Source organism: Toxotes jaculatrix, chromosome 19 (genome assembly GCF_017976425.1).
Source record: "Toxotes jaculatrix isolate fToxJac2 chromosome 19, fToxJac2.pri, whole genome shotgun sequence".
In the NCBI taxonomy this organism is placed as follows: domain Eukaryota; kingdom Metazoa; phylum Chordata; class Actinopteri; family Toxotidae; genus Toxotes; species Toxotes jaculatrix.
Window position 1 is genome coordinate 1,520,871 of NC_054412.1, and position 17,163 is coordinate 1,538,033.

At 46.0% G+C, this 17,163-nt stretch overlaps 1 protein-coding gene across 1 annotated transcript; it reads left to right on the forward strand.

Annotated features, from left to right (window-relative positions):
- The first annotated feature begins 1,719 nt into the window (after positions 1–1,719).
- insm1a (insulinoma-associated 1a) lies at positions 1,720–3,190 on the forward strand. The gene has a single exon (XM_041064674.1). It carries the CDS (start codon positions 1,735–1,737, stop codon positions 3,085–3,087), a length of 1,353 nt encoding a protein of 450 aa, XP_040920608.1. The 5' UTR covers positions 1,720–1,734; the 3' UTR covers positions 3,088–3,190.
- Positions 3,191–17,163: the final 13,973 nt, after the last annotated feature.

Below are 17,163 nucleotides of genomic sequence, written 5' to 3' on the forward strand. Positions count from 1 at the left end.
TTATCAGGAAGATTGGTTTATAGTGGAAAAGGTTGAGATTGGAGAAGATGACTTCAGCTTCAGTAATGGGCCAGAGGAAGCTGGTTAGATGGAGATTTTTGGTGAGTAAACTTTTTTTAGTTCAGAGAAAATCTAAATTTAAAACATCAAGATATTTTAGGTGAAGGAAGTTTTTCTGTATCAGCTCTGAGTCTGGACACCGCAGTGTGACCCAGTCAGTAAAAACTGATCCTGAGCTCAACAGTGACTCATCAGCTGAAACCTGCTGCTCCAAACACCTCTAACTTCCACGCGCTCATTTCTGCGTGCGCACAAACCACTGAACTCAAATATCTCAGAGGTCTCCTCGATGACATCCCGTCATCCTTCACGGTGGAGAACAGACTCCTGTCCGACTGACCGGGTCAGATGTGACGTGCAGGAATTGGGTTTGATGTTTTTAACCCGCGGATAATCTCGGTTTGCCCCATTTGGAGACAGAAAGAGCGCACTGATTACGCACAGCACGCGCCGACAGTATCTGGGGCCCAGATTGCTTCTGGGGGCCCCCGCTACTACTACTACTGCTGCTGCTGCTGCTGCTGCTCCCTTTTTTTTTCGACTGTGCAATTTCCTTTTCAATCACTGCGGGTCTACAGCTTGCACAAGCGCTGCCATTGTGATGCAAAGCAGGAGACCCTCCTCTCGTTATTAATTCTGTATGCGTAAAATGACGGATTCATATGTCCGGAGTTAACTGTCACGCCAGCGCACATGCTGCAGGGCCACAGTGGTTTGAAGTGATGATTTGTTTGTTTGCTGTTCGGTTATTTGTTTTAAGCTCACCGCAGGTCAGTTTTTTGGATGTTTAGTTTTCCTGGAAATTCGCTGACCCTCTCTAACTCTGACCCTGAACCAGGGCCTTAAAACGGTTCAGTAAAGAGCTGGTGATCCGATTCTTTTCCCCAGGAAAATCACATTTTAATCCGTATTCGTTTTCGTTTTTATTTCATAACTGAAACTGGTCTCACGTTTTCCTCCGACGGGAATTTAAACGCGTCGAAACAACATTTCTGCGTTTTGATTTAAACTTTGCAACTTTACATTTTCCACTTTTCCTCACTGTTATTTTTCCAGTCACCTCTTCTTGACGCCGTTATGTTGGACGGATGTCTCCCTTTTGGACAAATCAGAGCCCCACCACCCAAAGGAGACACGTAAAGCCGAGGCACGTGTAGATTTCTATACAAACTCATCAGACCGTAAAAGCAGGAGGCTCCTGGCGTGTGCCGGTCGAGACGAGGAGGAGGAGGCGGAGGAGAGTGTGTGTGGAATGAGTGTGAGTGTGTGTGTGTGTGTGTGTGTGTGTAGGGAGGGGGGTGAAATACAATAAAACCCTCAGGTACATCTGCTTTGCAATCTGCAAATCCTCCCTCCATCACCCCCCTCCTCCTCCTCCACCAGCCTCTCCATCCTCCCACACCCACTCCTCAAATCCACAGGGGACCTCGGCTCCTTCTGATTGGTCGGGGATGAGGCAACAAGGGGGCACGGGAACAATGTCATCATGTCGCCTTAAAAAGAGTGCAGCTATGTCGTGGTGAAAGCACCTCGGGAGGAGAACAGAGGATCAATAGAAGGAGGAAACAAACAAAAAGGACGCATCAGATGTTTCTGTCCGCAAGCGACTGAAAGTGGATTTCTTCTCCCCGCAGCAGCGTCCAAAGTGCCTTCAGCTCTCCGTCCAGCGCGAACATGCCGAGAGGATTTTTGGTGAAAAGGAACAAGAAAACCAACCCGGTATCGTACCGGGTTCGGTCTGAGGAGGAGGAAGCGGAGCAAACAGTGGCTGACGCGCCGCCGGTGCTGCCGCCGCTGCCGCCGTCCTCCTCTGCGCCTCTGTCCACCGTCCCGGCGCGCTCACAGACGCCGACGCCTACCTGCGGGGCGGCGGCCACAGCTCCGGAGCAGGACGCTAAACCGGTGCAATTCGGGAACCCAGAGGCGGTGTACCAGGCGCTCTACAGCCCCACCCGCCCTGTCAGCCAGGACCACGACCGTTCGTACTTCGAGAGACGCTTCAATCTCGGATCACCAGTTTCCGCAGAGTCTTTCCCCACACCAGCAGCGCTCACCGCCTTGGACCACCTCTTCGCCCCGGTGGACCTGAAAATCGGCTCCAGCAACAGCAGCCGCACCGAGACCAGCGCCACGTCCACCGGGTCGCATCCCACCGCCGGGACCAAACGAGCGTCCAGTGACACCGAGCGCAAAGGCAAACCGCCGTCCAAGAAAACCAAAGCTATCCGGAAACTGCACTTTGAGGATGATGTCACCACATCTCCGGTCCTCGGGCTCAAGATTAAAGAGGCGCCCGCGGACCAGAAGCCTCCCAGACCCCAGCTCGCCGGAGGAGACAACAACCCACTGGGTGAGTTTGTCTGCCAGCTGTGCCGAGAGGCGTACGCAGACCCGTTCGCTCTGGCGCAGCACAAGTGCTCCAGGATAGTCCGTGTTGAGTACAGGTGCCCTGAGTGTGACAAGGTGTTCAGCTGTCCGGCCAACCTCGCCTCGCACCGGCGGTGGCACAAACCGAAACAACAGAGCGGAGCCTCCGGTGCTCAGAATCTGGAGAGCGACAAGGTGGGCGCGTCCGGTAAAACGGATGAAGCGAAGGATTCTAGTGACAGGGACACACCCAGCCCCGGGCCGTCCGAGTCCGGCTCAGAGGAAGGGCTGTATGATTGTAATCACTGTGGGAAAAAGTTTAAACGCCAAGCCTACCTGCGAAAACACCTGGCGTCACAACACGGCTCCCCAAAACCGGCGGAGGAGGAGGACGCGCCGCCCTGCGAGCAGATCGCGGCGCCGCTCAACCTGAGCTCCTCCACCTGCCACCTGTGTCCGGTCTGCGGGGAGAACTTTACCAACAGAGGCAGCCAGGAGCGGCACATCCGCCTGCTGCACTCCTCACAGGTCTACTCGTGCAAATACTGCCCCGCCATCTTCTACAGCTCCCCGGGACTCACCAGACACATCAACAAATGCCACCCGTCCGAGAACCGGCAGGTGATCCTGCTGCAGATGCCGCTCCGCCCCGCCTGCTGATCCTGCTGATCCGGGACTTAGGGCACCGTCCGCACTGTCAGATAACAAGATGACAAAGTCCAGCCTTGTTTCTGAGACGATTTTCAGAGTTACACTGCAAAAAGATCCTCATCCTCATGTATGGCACTTTGGTGAGAACGTATAAATCTGGTTGACTTCAGTGTTGTTGACGGGAGTGATTTTTATTATTATTTTTTTTTTGGCAATTATTTGATAAGAGACAAAAATTCAACAGTTTTTTCTAATTTAAGTATTTTAAGACTTTTACCCAAAACTGCTGGATTGTTTGTTTTTGTCTTATTTTGCGATGTTAATCACAAAAAACCCTCAAATTATAGAAGAATCAATTGGAACTATGTTTTCTCAAATGACCTGCCTCCAGATTGAGGTAAAGTGAGAAATGAAAGGCTGTTTTTGCAGTGTAACTCCAGCAGCAAACAGAAAGTGTCAAAAATGTCATAATGATAACTCACGTGCGTCCATTTGTAAAGGTCAGAGGTCAGCCGCTCACCTGCAGCAGGCAGGAATTCAGTGCCTTGCTCAAGGACACATCAGCTGGTTCTGGGTGTGTGTTTGAACCCCCGGCCTTTAACCCCGCCCTCCCCCCTTAAAGGATCTTTGACATCATGTTTCAAACACTTAAAAAGCGTTAGACTGTTAATTTATTTTTCTAGCATCTCTGCACAAGTGCTATTAGCTTCTAGACCTAAGAGAGGGGACGACCTGTAGCCGATGAAAACCAGAATTCACAGGCCTGAACAGACCTTATCTCATCACTCTGATTAGCTTTAACATAGCTTGTGGATCTGTGGATCAGTAGCTGTTGCCTAAAAACAAAAAAGAGTAAGAACTAGTGTAGCCGGTAATGCCTTCGGATTAGAAACTCCTGCTGTAAAACTGCCTTAAACTCAACTGATCTGATTGTTTTTTGTTTTTTTTTTGTTTTTTTTTTGATCACTTATTTATCACTGGCTGGGTATGATGGTTATTTTCTACAAAGCCTTCTGTATTACCACTATACAGTATATCTAACTCATTTTTTCTATTTATTTATGTATTTATTAAATTATTTGTGTAAATTATTGCTCTGTGTTGTCAGACCTGTGATCTGTTGCTGTGTTTTTTCATGACGTAGCCAAATTGTTTTACTTTCTTTAACTTATATTAAAACAGTGTGAGGACGGTGTGTTCAAGTGACATTATAGCAATCAATGCGTTTTATCAGCCGCTCTGGAATAATACCTGAATGCAATCATGATTTTATTTATATTTTATTTTGGTTTTGGTTTCTTTGTTACCTTTAGCTCTTACACTGCTTTGGATGTTTCTGCAGTATTTTGCTAAATGTCCAAAAAAAAAAAATAAAAACCAAACTGAGAAACAGGTTTGTTTTCAATCTTTTTTTTGTCTCCTTGAACACAACACAAACAGCCTACATGATGTTTCTGTGAAAAGAAAAATGCCCCAAATTCTGTTGAAGCAGCAGCCGGGGCCGTAGCTGGAAACACTCAGGCCAGAGTTCCAATTTAAATTTTTCAATTTTACGTCTCTTTGTTCTGTTACAGTTCTGAGGGATGTGCTGTGTTACTGATCCCTGATTGAATCAAAGAAGAGTTTGACAACGACACAATGTAAGAGTTAGTGCTGTGTAGTGTGTACAATAGAGGTCAAAGGTCACCTGCAGGTCAACAAACACAAAACATTTCTGCATGTGAAAGACATTCCTGCAGCTCCGCTCCTCCTCCTGCCCCCTCCCTCTCTGTCGGCGTCACTGTGTTTCTGAAGGTGTTTGTGCAGCGTGTTGTTACCGTGTAGTTTACATTGTGTGTGTGTGTGTGTGTGTGTGTGTGTGTGACACTGAGGAAATAACACTGTTAACTGCTGTTTCCAGTGTCAACAGTGAACTGTGTAACTCAACAAAACAGTTGTTGATTTATCTTTAAAACTATTTGCGAGGTAATTAAATTTGCATTTACACGATTATTAAATGTGCAGATTAACAATTCCATTTTCTCATCCTGTCTTGAATAAATTTTTTAATGGATTCACAATAAGGATGGATGCCTTTTAAAAAGCTTTTGAATTATTAAAAGGCTTTTTTCTTGTATTGATTCCATTTACTAATGTTTCCTCTTCATCTCTCAAATCTCACCATTTCTTTGTGTCCAGCTCCGACATTTGATGATCTCTCTCTGGAAACTTACAGCACTGACGGTGAAGATTTGTCCTTTTTTTGTGAGTAGTTTTTACAACTGAATAATTCAGGTGCAGTTTCTGTTCAGTGGTTCATAAAGTGGTTAAAAAATACCCTCACTGCCACATTCAGGAGCCGTGGTGTCTCATCACATGATCCTCATCAGCAGATGGCTTTTCCCAAATATCATGAAACTGTAGATGTTAAAAATTTCCATGTTTATATTCTGAGCATTCTTCACCCTAATCAGCGTATCAGTAGCTCTGGTTCTGACCCAGTCATGATCTGAACATTTCCTCTGGTTCTGGTTGTTGTTTGTTCTTTTTTTTGGCAAATCTAAATTCTACATGTGTAAATGTGTACATGATGTGTTAGAGACTTTAACTACAACTGTTCGAATCATAGAAATCTGTATTTTCAGTTAGTCCTGATTTTTCTGAAAAACGTCCAAATCTGAATCACCTCAAGTTCCATTCAGTAGCTGTTCTGGAGCTTTCTGCCATATCACACTGTCTTCCTCAAGAACGAACTCAGTCTCAGTTCATAAATAATTTAACTAACATATCTCCAACCTCTGTGAATAATACACGTGGACAGAGGAAACATTAAAAACCTGCATGTGCTTTAAGCAGTAATGAAATTCAGTGATTTACCAAAACACACAGAAAAATCAGAAACAGAGAAAATGTTCCTGAAAACAAACTCGCTCGCTTTAGTTTGAATTTTTATAAAATAAAATGGTTTAAATCCACCTCTGGATTTAAACACCTCACCTTTCCCCCTCCGTCACTCACACACACACACACACACACACACACACACACACACACAGGCACACACTTTCTCTCCGTCTTTAGCTTTTACCACACACACTTTCACTAAACACAAACACACACACTCTTACGCACACACAAAGGCAGGCCATCAGTCTGCGTCTGCCTCCCTGTGTGGCTCTGACAGGTGTAAGCCAGCTGGGGAGCAGACTGCAGATAAGAGCTACAGATAACACACACACACACACACACACACACACACACACACACTCTCTCTCTCTCTCTCTCTCTCTCTCTCTCTCTCTCTCTCTCTCTCTCTCTCTCTCTCCCTCTCTAAGAAAGAAATAAAGAGAACAGAGAGCGAGGTGAAAGCAGCAGCTGTCAGATCTGCAGAACCTGAAACTCAGTTTTACAGTTTCCAGTAAATATGGAGCTTTCATTTCAGATTAAAAGTTTCCTCTGTGCTTTGCTGCTGTGTGTGATGAAATGTTAGTGGTGTGACTTCATGTACGGCAGCTTCAACCCACCACTTTGATCCAGACTGAAATTTCAACTGCCACAACTGCCTGGGGGATTTGAGCAGACATGGTCCCCAGAGGATGAATCCTGCCAATTTCCACTGGGGATTCAGTCGCTTCTCAAAATCCTGTTTTTGTCTCTCTCTCATTTTTATAGTTTCAGTTTGATTCATTCACTAAAAGACGACTAAACCACGTCTGCCTGAGCAGAGAGTGATCTGCGGAGTATTTCTTTACCCTGAGCTTTGCCTTGTTGTTGTGTTCGTATGCAGGTTGTGTTGTGTTGTTTTTATCATTAAATCTGGTTCAGACATTTGTGTGTACGTGGAAAAGAAGCCCTGAAAATGGTTTTATAGGTTAAATCAAAGCTGTGATGGAGAGAAGAAAAATAAGACACTGATTTAAGATAAACTGTCACAGATTCTTCCTTTGACCACGTCTCCTCATGTCTCCTCATGTCTCCTCATGTCTCCCCATGTCTCCGATGCTCTGCTGTCAGCCAGTGTTCATGTGTTTCCTCTTCAGATCTGCTGTTGGTGGTTTTTCTTCACGTCAGACGACTTGTTATCAGACATGAAAGCGACACGATGTGATTGAATTTGTCTGGTTTAATCAGATATCTACTGCTCTCTAATGCTGTTAGGCCAGCACAGGGAGTAATGTTACACCCCGTGTGTGTGTGTCTGTGTGTGTGTAGATAAATGAACGTGCTTGTGTTTACCTGAAGAGTGTGCACATACACATGAAGGATGAACAATATAATCATTAAAATATAAGGCTTTCAGCCGTTCCATCCTTCTAACCATCCAATCATTTATTAATCCATTCATCTAAGACTCTGTGTGGTTGTTTCAAAAGCATCTGGTCAATGCTTTATTTTACATAAACACATTTAAAATATATTATTTCCTAAATCAGAAAAGTTGCTGTTTCCTGACTTACACACGAGGTGAGGAGGTGGAGCTACGTCGCACCAGCTCCCTCAGATCTCAGACTCCTCTCTTGCATCACCTCTTTCCACCTCCTCCTCAGCTCTGTCCTCCATCACGGCCACCATCTCTCAGCTGCTGCCTCCCTGCACGTATCTCCCCTTATCTCCAACACACTCAGGCAAAGAGGAGAGAAAAAACAAAAAGAAATGAAAGCAGGAGCAGGCAGAGTAAACACCTCGCTGCCTCCCTGCGTAGGCTGAGGTAAGTCAAACAAACCTCGGGGGCATTTTCCAGGCCGGCAGGTGTTGGTGTCAGAGGCAGGCGAGCGTGGCATCGAGAGTCAACAAGTGGAGCGAAACAAGCCGCGAGAGGCCGACACAAACACAGGAACAGTGTGTTTTAAGTGTAGACGACACTGGCTGTTGCTGCTTGAGTGGCGTTTGCTGCCTGTGCTGTCTTTTGTTCAGTGGACATGTGGGGAGCCAAAGTTAGAATGGGAAATCCTCATGTTTGTTAAATTTACCGTTGCTGTGTCCCAGCGAGTCGTGTCCTCTCAGTCCCAGCAGAGTGGGGTGGACATGGTTGCTTTCCATTCAGCTAATACCACAAGTTTGTTTCACCAGAGTTATTACAGTTCATCCTGAAAGTCTGAACCATATTTAGATTTATTTCACTCCGAAACACCGAGCTGTCTTTCATCAAGCAGATATTTCACAGGATAAGAGAAAACTCTGAGCTGCTGGTAGAACTAGCTGAAAAGGATTTATCCTCAGGGAACCATGAATGTTTTCTGTTTTGTGCTTATTTTAGATGTTTCCTCTTTTTTCTCCCATTCCAGTGACACAAACGTGAGACTGACCGTGTGGTGATGGCGATGAGCGGCAGCGTCACTGTTTTCTCCCAGCAGCACCTTCTCTGTGTAAACTGAAGACAGAGGACATCCCGTCAGCGCATCCAGCCTATTTGGACAGGTGACGTCATTACCAAGGTCAGGGTCTGCAGATGACTGTGATCAGCTTTACAGAGCAGGATACAGCTGGCTGTGATACCCATCTCCCCTCTGATTAGCTGAGCTCAGGTAAAGCCTTAATCGCCTTGTTGACTTGAAAGGCTCTCAGAGTGGGAAAGCTAATTAACTCTACCCAGCAACACACACACACACACACACACACACACACAGAGGAATTTTTACCTTTGGGGCTTTTTTATTATCTGTGTTATTTGTAATAGTTGCAAAATTTATCCTATTTGGTTTGTAGTGTAAATAAATGAATAAATATGTAAGGATTACAAAAATGCATCCAGCTAACTAACAACTTGACACACACACACACACAGGTGCAGCTGTTTGTCTGGCTGAGATTACCTGACCACTGTCGTCCATTTGGTTTTAGGCACGTGTCCACTGGTCTCAGCATCCTTCCTCCCACCCTTTACTTATCCTTGAGGTGTGTCTAGAACTTGACTGGAGCCCACCTGTGGAAAACTGAAGTTCAGAAAGACACACAGCTGAGAACTGAAGGAAGGATGAATTCAGCCCGATACAGAGAAGCCCTCGAAGAAAACCTGCTCCAGAGAGCACGAGACCTGAGACGGAGGTGATGGTCCATCTCTCAGCACGATGACGACCACTACCTGCACTGAAACGATCTCCTCAGAAGGTCAGTAATGGGTGACTGTAGAGCCGTGTGTTATTGGGTTGTTACTGAGTTTGTGTTGGCAGGTTTGAAACACTGGCGATGTGTTTACTCTGTCTCACAAATACACAACCATGTGGTGGAAACTGGGGAACAGATTTGCGTGTGCTGTGGCTGAAAGCACACGTCTGTTCTGCAATTCCTCAAAATCTGCAAAACATCAGTGTGTTCTGTAAGCTTTTGTTCAGAGGGTTGAGGTAATGGGTGGGGCAGGAGGATGGTGTGTGTGTGTGTGTGTGTGTGTGTGCGTGTGTGTGTTTGGAGGTGAAGGGGGGCAGCTGATTTGAGGGCCCTGGCAAACACAAAGGGGCCAGGACCTCCTCCACACATGCCCAACACAATGCCCCGGCCCTAATGCTTGTAAATCTATTCACACATCCAGAGGCCAAAGATAATAACAAGCTGTTCAGAATGAATTTCTAATGAGCACACTGAAGCCTCTCACCATTGGAAACCTGATTCTGGTTCAGCTGAAACCCTGCTCCACAGTCAGCCGTGAAACAAACACGCCTGCCTGTTTAGCATCGATGCAGAGATGCGTGCGTTCTCCAGCGAGCCAACAGAGCTGGATGAACGACAGGCGAGCAGGATGCAGTCACACTGAGGGAGAAGGATAAAGGCCTACAGTCTGAGCAATGAGAGCACACACAGATAACATTTTAAAAATCTGAAGGACGGCACGATTCCCAGATAGCTGACAAGACTGTTAAAGATTGATTTTAAATCTTAAAGCAGCTGTAATCTCTGAACCTACAGACAATTATCAGCTGAGTCTGTCAGCACTCTGACAATGTGCACCATCATCCCCTGATATAAACAATATCAGGCCTCATCCCTCTGTGTGAGCAGCTTTTCACTGGATCAGGTAGAAGCTCTTCTGTTTTCTGACATGGCCTCATGAAGCAGCTACAGACGAGCAACTGCATGTTCTGTGTGTAATCCACCAGTGCTGTTTGTGGGGAAACTACTGGGAGCTCTGGTTTTAGCTGCGAAGGTGTTTTTAGTGTCAGAGCAGCTCGACGCTGCGGCTGAAGAAAGGTCATGAGAGGTCACAGTAGGTCCTCTCCTCACTGCTGCAGGAAGCAGGGGCATAATTATGTAAATGAGCCTGGATCCCTCTGCTGCTGCCAGTCACACACACACACACACACACACACACACACACACACACACACGCACACCAGGTTCATTTTAGTGATAGTGATAATAATAATCAGAGTTAAGATACAGTGTAGTTAGTGTATGTTGTGCAGGGGAATCCTGTGTGACTGCATGAGTAAACAAGAGATGTTGATTAAGTAAATAAAAGAACAATAAAGCTACAAAAGAATAAGATTAAAAGCAACAGAGACAAAAGTTTGTAATAAAAATGTCTGACGTGAGGATTCGTTGATCTGCTTGTTTCCGTGTCGATGCAGCCGTGACCTTCACAACACGACCTGACTTTAATCACTGGTCAGTACAGTTAAACACTCACTCTGACACAGCTGTGTGTGTGTGTGTCTTTTCTCTTTCAGTCCTAACCTCCTGATGACTGCAGCTAATGAAAAGCCTGCAGAGAGGAAGGAGGGAGGAGGTGGAGGTGGGGGGGGGGGGGGGGGGGGCTGCTGCCTATTCTTGTCACTGGATGGGGTGGGGCTGGGGACCCGGTTGCCAGGGCCGATGGTTGACTCCCGGGCCCCTGGCTGACAGCGGCAGGCTGTCGGGGCCGAGCGGCCGTCTGGCGAGCAGACCCGGCCCTCCTCGGTGAGCTGGCACGCGCCGGCGCAGCAGCCTGGCCGAGGCATGACGAATCACTGAAAGAAACCTCCGCAAGGCCGCACACAGGAACACCTGAGCCACAGAGCAGAGGGAGGGGCCAGGGGTGGAGGGAGGGGTCCTACAGTCACAGACACTGATGAGGTGGTTTATTCCAAAATGATTTACACTTAAACAAAAACAGACAAACACAAATGCCCCCAGTGTTCCCCTTAAATATAACCTTCAGCTTTATCACCGCTGGGTGTTATTCTCCTCGTTCCTGCCAACATTTCTATCAGTTGGGATATCACCATAGTAACGGTAACTTCTGGAATTAGTATAAAAAACTTTCAGGGGCAAAAACACAAGCAGTCAGACAGGCTGTCAACACCCAGTGGTTTCTCTAAAGCACTTAGTTTGGAGGTGAAACTGAAAGTGAAATGTCAAACATATTGATTCCTCATTGAACAGGAAAACTCAGATACTATAGCCTGGTCCGCTCCACCTGCTTTGTGTACTCAGTGTGTTCAGTTGTTGTTTATCAGAAATGTGGCAAAAGTTTTAAAAGACAAACACAAACAGTTTTCACACAAACTGTGGTCAGTGTTGTCTCGTCATATCTAAAGGCAAAAAGATTTATGCCTGTTCCAAATCAATATTTTGTCCTGTGGACATAAACGTCTGCCCTGTCTGTCCTGCCTGTCCTGTCCTGTCCTGCCTGTCCTGCCTGTCCTGCCGGTCCTGTTTGTCCTGTTGGATTTGCTCCTTGACAGTTTCATATTCCACAGCTTTGGATGTCTCAGGATTTTTTTTTTACATTGTTCAGTAATATCACAACATTTTATTACAGTTCTATAAAAAGCCTTAATGAGGACGTTACCAGCCAACATTTTCAGAAAATTGACACCCACTCCAAACCAAACAATCACTGACATTAAACTGAAACACATTATGGGATTGCTTTTATGTTATGAGTCATCCTAAGAGCTTTGTTTAAAAAAAAAAAAAAACTTCAGTTAGCAAAACAATTTTCCCAAATGCCTGCATGTAACTGCAGTAACTCATTTTAGAACAAACCCGGGTCCTTGATCTCCATAGGAACAGAGCTTTTCAGATTCAGTTTCACAGAAATGAGCCGCTGATTGACGAGCAGCCGGTCAGTTATATGAACTGAAGAGGAGCGAGGGGACCCTCCGCGCTCCCTCAGGCGAGTATTGATCCAAGACAAAGGCATTCAAGTCACGTACATCTGTTCGGGACTCAAGGAGTGGTTGAAGGAACAGTTAACCTTGCGAGCGTTTGTTCATATTTTATATTTGAAGCTCCCACTTTGGTAAAAAAAAAACAAAAAAAAAAAACATCCCATTCTGTCTTTGTCACCATGCTGAAGAATCTTTGTGCAAAACACTGCCTGCTCAGATGGCTGTCCGTGACCTCTGACCCCTCTGTAGAGATGAGTGGAGCTATGTCTCAGGAGGAGGGGGGGCGGGGGGGTGAAGGAAGAATTCGTGGCTTCCATTATAGCGACAGTCACATGAGAAACTTCCACGTGTCTTCTACAAACGTTGTCATTTTCAGTCAGTCAGTCGTCCTCTGGTTCCAGCTTCTCAGTTGTGAGAGTTGAATATATTTCTATATTTCTTTATGACAAAACGATGAGCTAAAAACAGCTGCAGAGTTCATAATAAGTCTCTGTCGCCAGGTTTTATCCAAACGTGACCCACATTTCTACCAAATCTCCAGAAAATCTCTGACTTGGAAATGTTGTTGAATTGAAGTTGAATCATGTCTTAAAGACGTCATGAATTAATTTTCTTTTCTAAAATGTCTAATTGTGGAGCCAGACTGTTCAAATGGATCTCTGCGGTCACACCTGAACAATGACAGGCATCAGTAATTGAAACATTATGGCACCCCAGTGTTGTAGCTCGAGGGCCTGGGCTCTTTGGAGACAGCGTGTGTGTGTGTGTGTGTGTGTGTGTGTGTGTGTGTGTGTGTGTGTGTGTGTGTGTGTGTGTGTGTGTGTGTGGGGAGTTGAAGTGGGTGTGGTGCAGACCTGAATCAATAAGGGTCAGGGAAAAAGCGTCGTCTGAAGTCCCCATAAACTGACAGAGGTTTCAAAAGGTTTGGACTGTGGCAGCTGAGGCCTTTTACCGAGGAGCTGCAGCCGGATTAACCCCCTCCAACCCCACAGTTGGACAACTTGTTTCATTGCCTAATGGAGCTGCGGGCAAGGGGATTATTGCAATGGCAGACCATGACGAGAAGTGTCTCACCTCAAAGATCGTGTGAGGACACAAAGTCTCCTGGCCTTTGACAGGTCATTATCTTGGACCAGTGTTTGAGAAAATCATTTGATGGGGGCAGTAGAGCTTCTGTTTTATTTAACCTTGAATTATCCTGAATTCCCTGTAAACACAGGTAAAAAGAAGTGATGCCAAACAAGAGAAGACTCCACCAGGGGTATTTTTAGGTGTTTGCGAAGAGGTTTGAGCACGCTTGTGGAAACTGTGTCCTCTTTAAGATGCAGCTATGTCCTTGAATTCAAGAAAGGAGACATTCCTCTGATGGGTAAAGCACCAGGTGACTCACACTCCACTGCCTCTTCAGCAGTAGTTGCTTAATTAGCCCCCATCAACGGCACTGACCTCCCTGTAACACGCTCGAGAGGCCTGCGGTCACGCCGACCCTCCCTCAGAGAGATAATTGGCTTGTAGATTTAAAGCCATTCACAGAGGGCGCGGAACGGTGCAGCTATCAAGGCACGAAGCCACAGACAGGCCAAGCACCTGCATTCCTGCCTCAATCAATACACCTGGATGTCAGTGATCACTTACAGTGGAAAATTTGTACTGTGTAATGTCATTATATATTTACACGATAAATAATAAGACAAACAAAAAATACTTTTGACTGCTTCTGTTATTTATCTTGAGCTGATTAAACACAGCTGCCTGTTGGTTTCTGTGGTTAAGTGTCCATGTTATTACAGGGAAAATGTCCTCGTCTTCCATTTTGCTAATTCAGGACATCGTTTCATGTCTCATTGCTTGTCTTAACGCAACTTCAGCATCAGTTCAGACCATTCAGTCTGGACATCAGCTGGGACGCTGAGGCTGTAATGGACAGACGTGTCAGTTGTCTTTAGAATTTATTTTTCTGGGACTCTGGGACCTAGAAAACTCTGCAGTGCAAAAACTGAGGTGCTGAAAGTTACAAGCATCAGTCTTGTCCCATATGGCTCAGCACTGAGATACGGCATAATCTAATTTCCATCTCCATTACCCAAATAAGTGAGCAGATTAAATTTTCATCTGCATCTAGGGTTTAGGAAATTAAGACGGTGCTGTAACAGAGATGAGGCTTGATTGCTGCTAATGTGATTGTCGCAGCGACGTTTCTCATGGCTGACATTCAGTGATGGTGCTTTATTATTCATATTCTGGAGGAAAACTGAGATGAGTTAAAAGATGAAACTGTCTTTGAAAGCTGAACTTTTTAGGTGGGATTTGTAGAATAAACTCGTCAGGTAAGACCTGACGTCACGTCTCTTTCACCCTGGTATTCAGCTTTTAGCTGAGTACTAATCATGCAGATTGGCCCCTTTTGTTATATTGTTATATTATTACTGAGAGCTTCGTGCATTTTTCCACAACACATTCTCCTCAGATCTGCTCTGCTACCCACCTGAGCCTGACGAGTCCCAGCAGCCTTTGGCTCTGGGTCGTTTTGCTGCTCGTCACCTTAAGTTTGAATAAGATTTAGATTTGGTTGTTTTTAAAAATAATTCATTACCATTATAATGCACCATTATGATCTGCGTCCATGAGTCGTGTGTTTCATGTCCAGTGAAAGCAGAGTGTAGTTTGTGTTGCAGTTGCCTGACAGGCTAACGGTCAGTTATGACACCATTATGAATTTGTGCAGTCCGTCATTGTTCATGTTTTGTTCACTTCTGCATTGTGTTGTCTCTATGCTGTTGTCTCTTTGAGCCAATGACTCAAATGACTGGACTTCTGACGTGTTCAGCTGTGAGCGTGACGCTGTTCCTTCTTTTCAAAAACAAAAACTGCAGCTTAAAGCCGAGGTGTGTGTGACCCTCTCCTTCCTGCTGAGCGCTGATCAGCCTCCACCCTGTCTGGGCATGCCAACACCTGAGCGTCTAGTTAATCGTTCTGGTTGGAACGGCAGGAACAGCGTGTGCCGAGGCGGCTGGAAGACGCAGAGGTGGCTGACGAGACCCTCCCCGCCGTATTAACAAACCACATAACAGCACACAGCAGCACCTCCGAGTTCTGAGAAAGCTTTTTGTGTGATCATTAGAGAGCAGAGAGGAGAGAAAGGCATCTCCCCGAGGTTCTGCACAATACAACAACCACGCCGGGTCTGTGGATGGAGTGTCTGCTCCAGCAGGCAGCTAATGAAGGCTGAGAGGACCTGTGGCGGCTCGGTAATTGAACCTCTGGGACATTCTCTCACTCTACATCAGCATTCTGCTCTCCTGAAGTTACACTCAGTTCCATGCTGCTGCTGCTGCTGCTGAGGGACTGTTTAATGTGCAGGACGAAGGCTTCGTGTTGTTTTGTGGGTAGGCGCAACCATCTCGAGTTTGTTGACTTTCACTTTGTGAATGAAGCTCGTTCAGGTCAGTGGTCGTGAGCTGAACGGCACCTGTGACACAAAGGGTGTCAGAGGGTGGTCAGTTCGTGTTTGTCACATTTTAAAGATGAAGGCAGTTCTGATCTTCATCATTCTCATGTTGGGAAATGGTGTAATGACGATCAACAGGCTGAAATAAAGGGAAAGCCTGACTCCAGTGACGCTGATCAGAAAGTGTATGGACACTGGACACTGTTATGATCAGGTTTCTCATTATCCATGGAAACACCATGTCCTGGAGTTTGAGTGACACCAGGTTAAGATACTGCGACATACTCACTGAGGATCCATCAGTTTGTTTAAGCTTATTATTATTAACACTTTTATTGACACAGAAGCAAACCTATTTAAAGCATTTTAAATGTGAAAGGATCCTTATGAAGAAGAGCCTCCTGGGGTTTGGACAATGACTCTGTGTTTTTGTGAGCTTCGAACAGCGTGAGATATTTTCTGACTTTTGAATCCAAAGTTATGCTGAGACTCGTAAAGATGAACGTCCTCTCCATGGGTAAATGTGAACAAACGTGTGAATAAATGCAGATTCAGTCGAGGTGGAAATCAGCCTCAGTGCCATCACGTCCTGGCATCATTTGAGACACAAACAGACAAGCTGGGGGACGTCTACCGTGTCTGTCCCACAGATGGCCCGGCCCCGTTCTCCCTCTGTCCGCTGGCTCAACCGACTCTCCGCTGGACGCCACGTCGGTGCCAATTCATCTCCAAAAAAACTCGCCTCCAGTGAGTCCCTGGCTGCTCCTGGCACCGGCAGCAAAGCTCTCTCCTCACTCATCTCATCTGACTGCTTCTGTAAATAAATAACAACAACAAAATAGCAACAAGAGGGTGACACCCGGCAGAACCCGGTTGGCCATATGGGACCTGCTAGTTGTCGGCGTTTGGCAAAGGCGCAGGGGTCACAGATGGCTGCACAACCCCCACACCGTCCCACATTTTTCTGGGCTGCTGTGCTTTTAGGTCGTCCCCGATCACTAAACCGCCCTTTTAAAACTAATTTTTTGATTGTTGACACAGGCTCAGATGGGTAACACACAATGGCAAATAATTAACCAAAGGGGGCTGAATTAAAGGGGGACTTATTATGAGACGGGTGGTGGATGACTCATTTTGCATTAGGCTTTGAAGACGGTCCCTCGTGGCCGGCGTTGGTCGCTCCGGCATTAAAAGCCTGTGCATCTTGGCACCTTACTCAATAGAAAAGCAGGCGGTTGATCTGTGCTGCATTAGTGCTGAGCCTTTGTTCTCCCGAAGGGCTGTCAAATGGAGAGACGGCTCCCTGAGACATTTTATAGATACATTCCCCTCAAAGGCAGCTGAGCACCGGCAGCATGAAGCAGGCTCAGAGAGTATTAAAGCTTCAAGTATTCCATTCATCCATTTGTAAACATGGACGGATCTGACTGACAGACAACTCAGAGGTTATATGAGAGGATTTGAAGTTCAATTTCATTCTTATCATTGTGCTTCGTTATTTATTTCTTTTTCTCTCCTCTCCTGGGTTTTCCTGCACTCTCTGATTAAATGCTTTCATGTGTGTCGTACAAG

Bases quoted from the DNA above. Each gene is read 5' to 3' on its own strand.
- insm1a (XM_041064674.1), top strand. From the start codon at position 1,735: ATGCCGAGAGGATTTTTGGTGAAAAGGAACAAGAAAACCAACCCGGTA.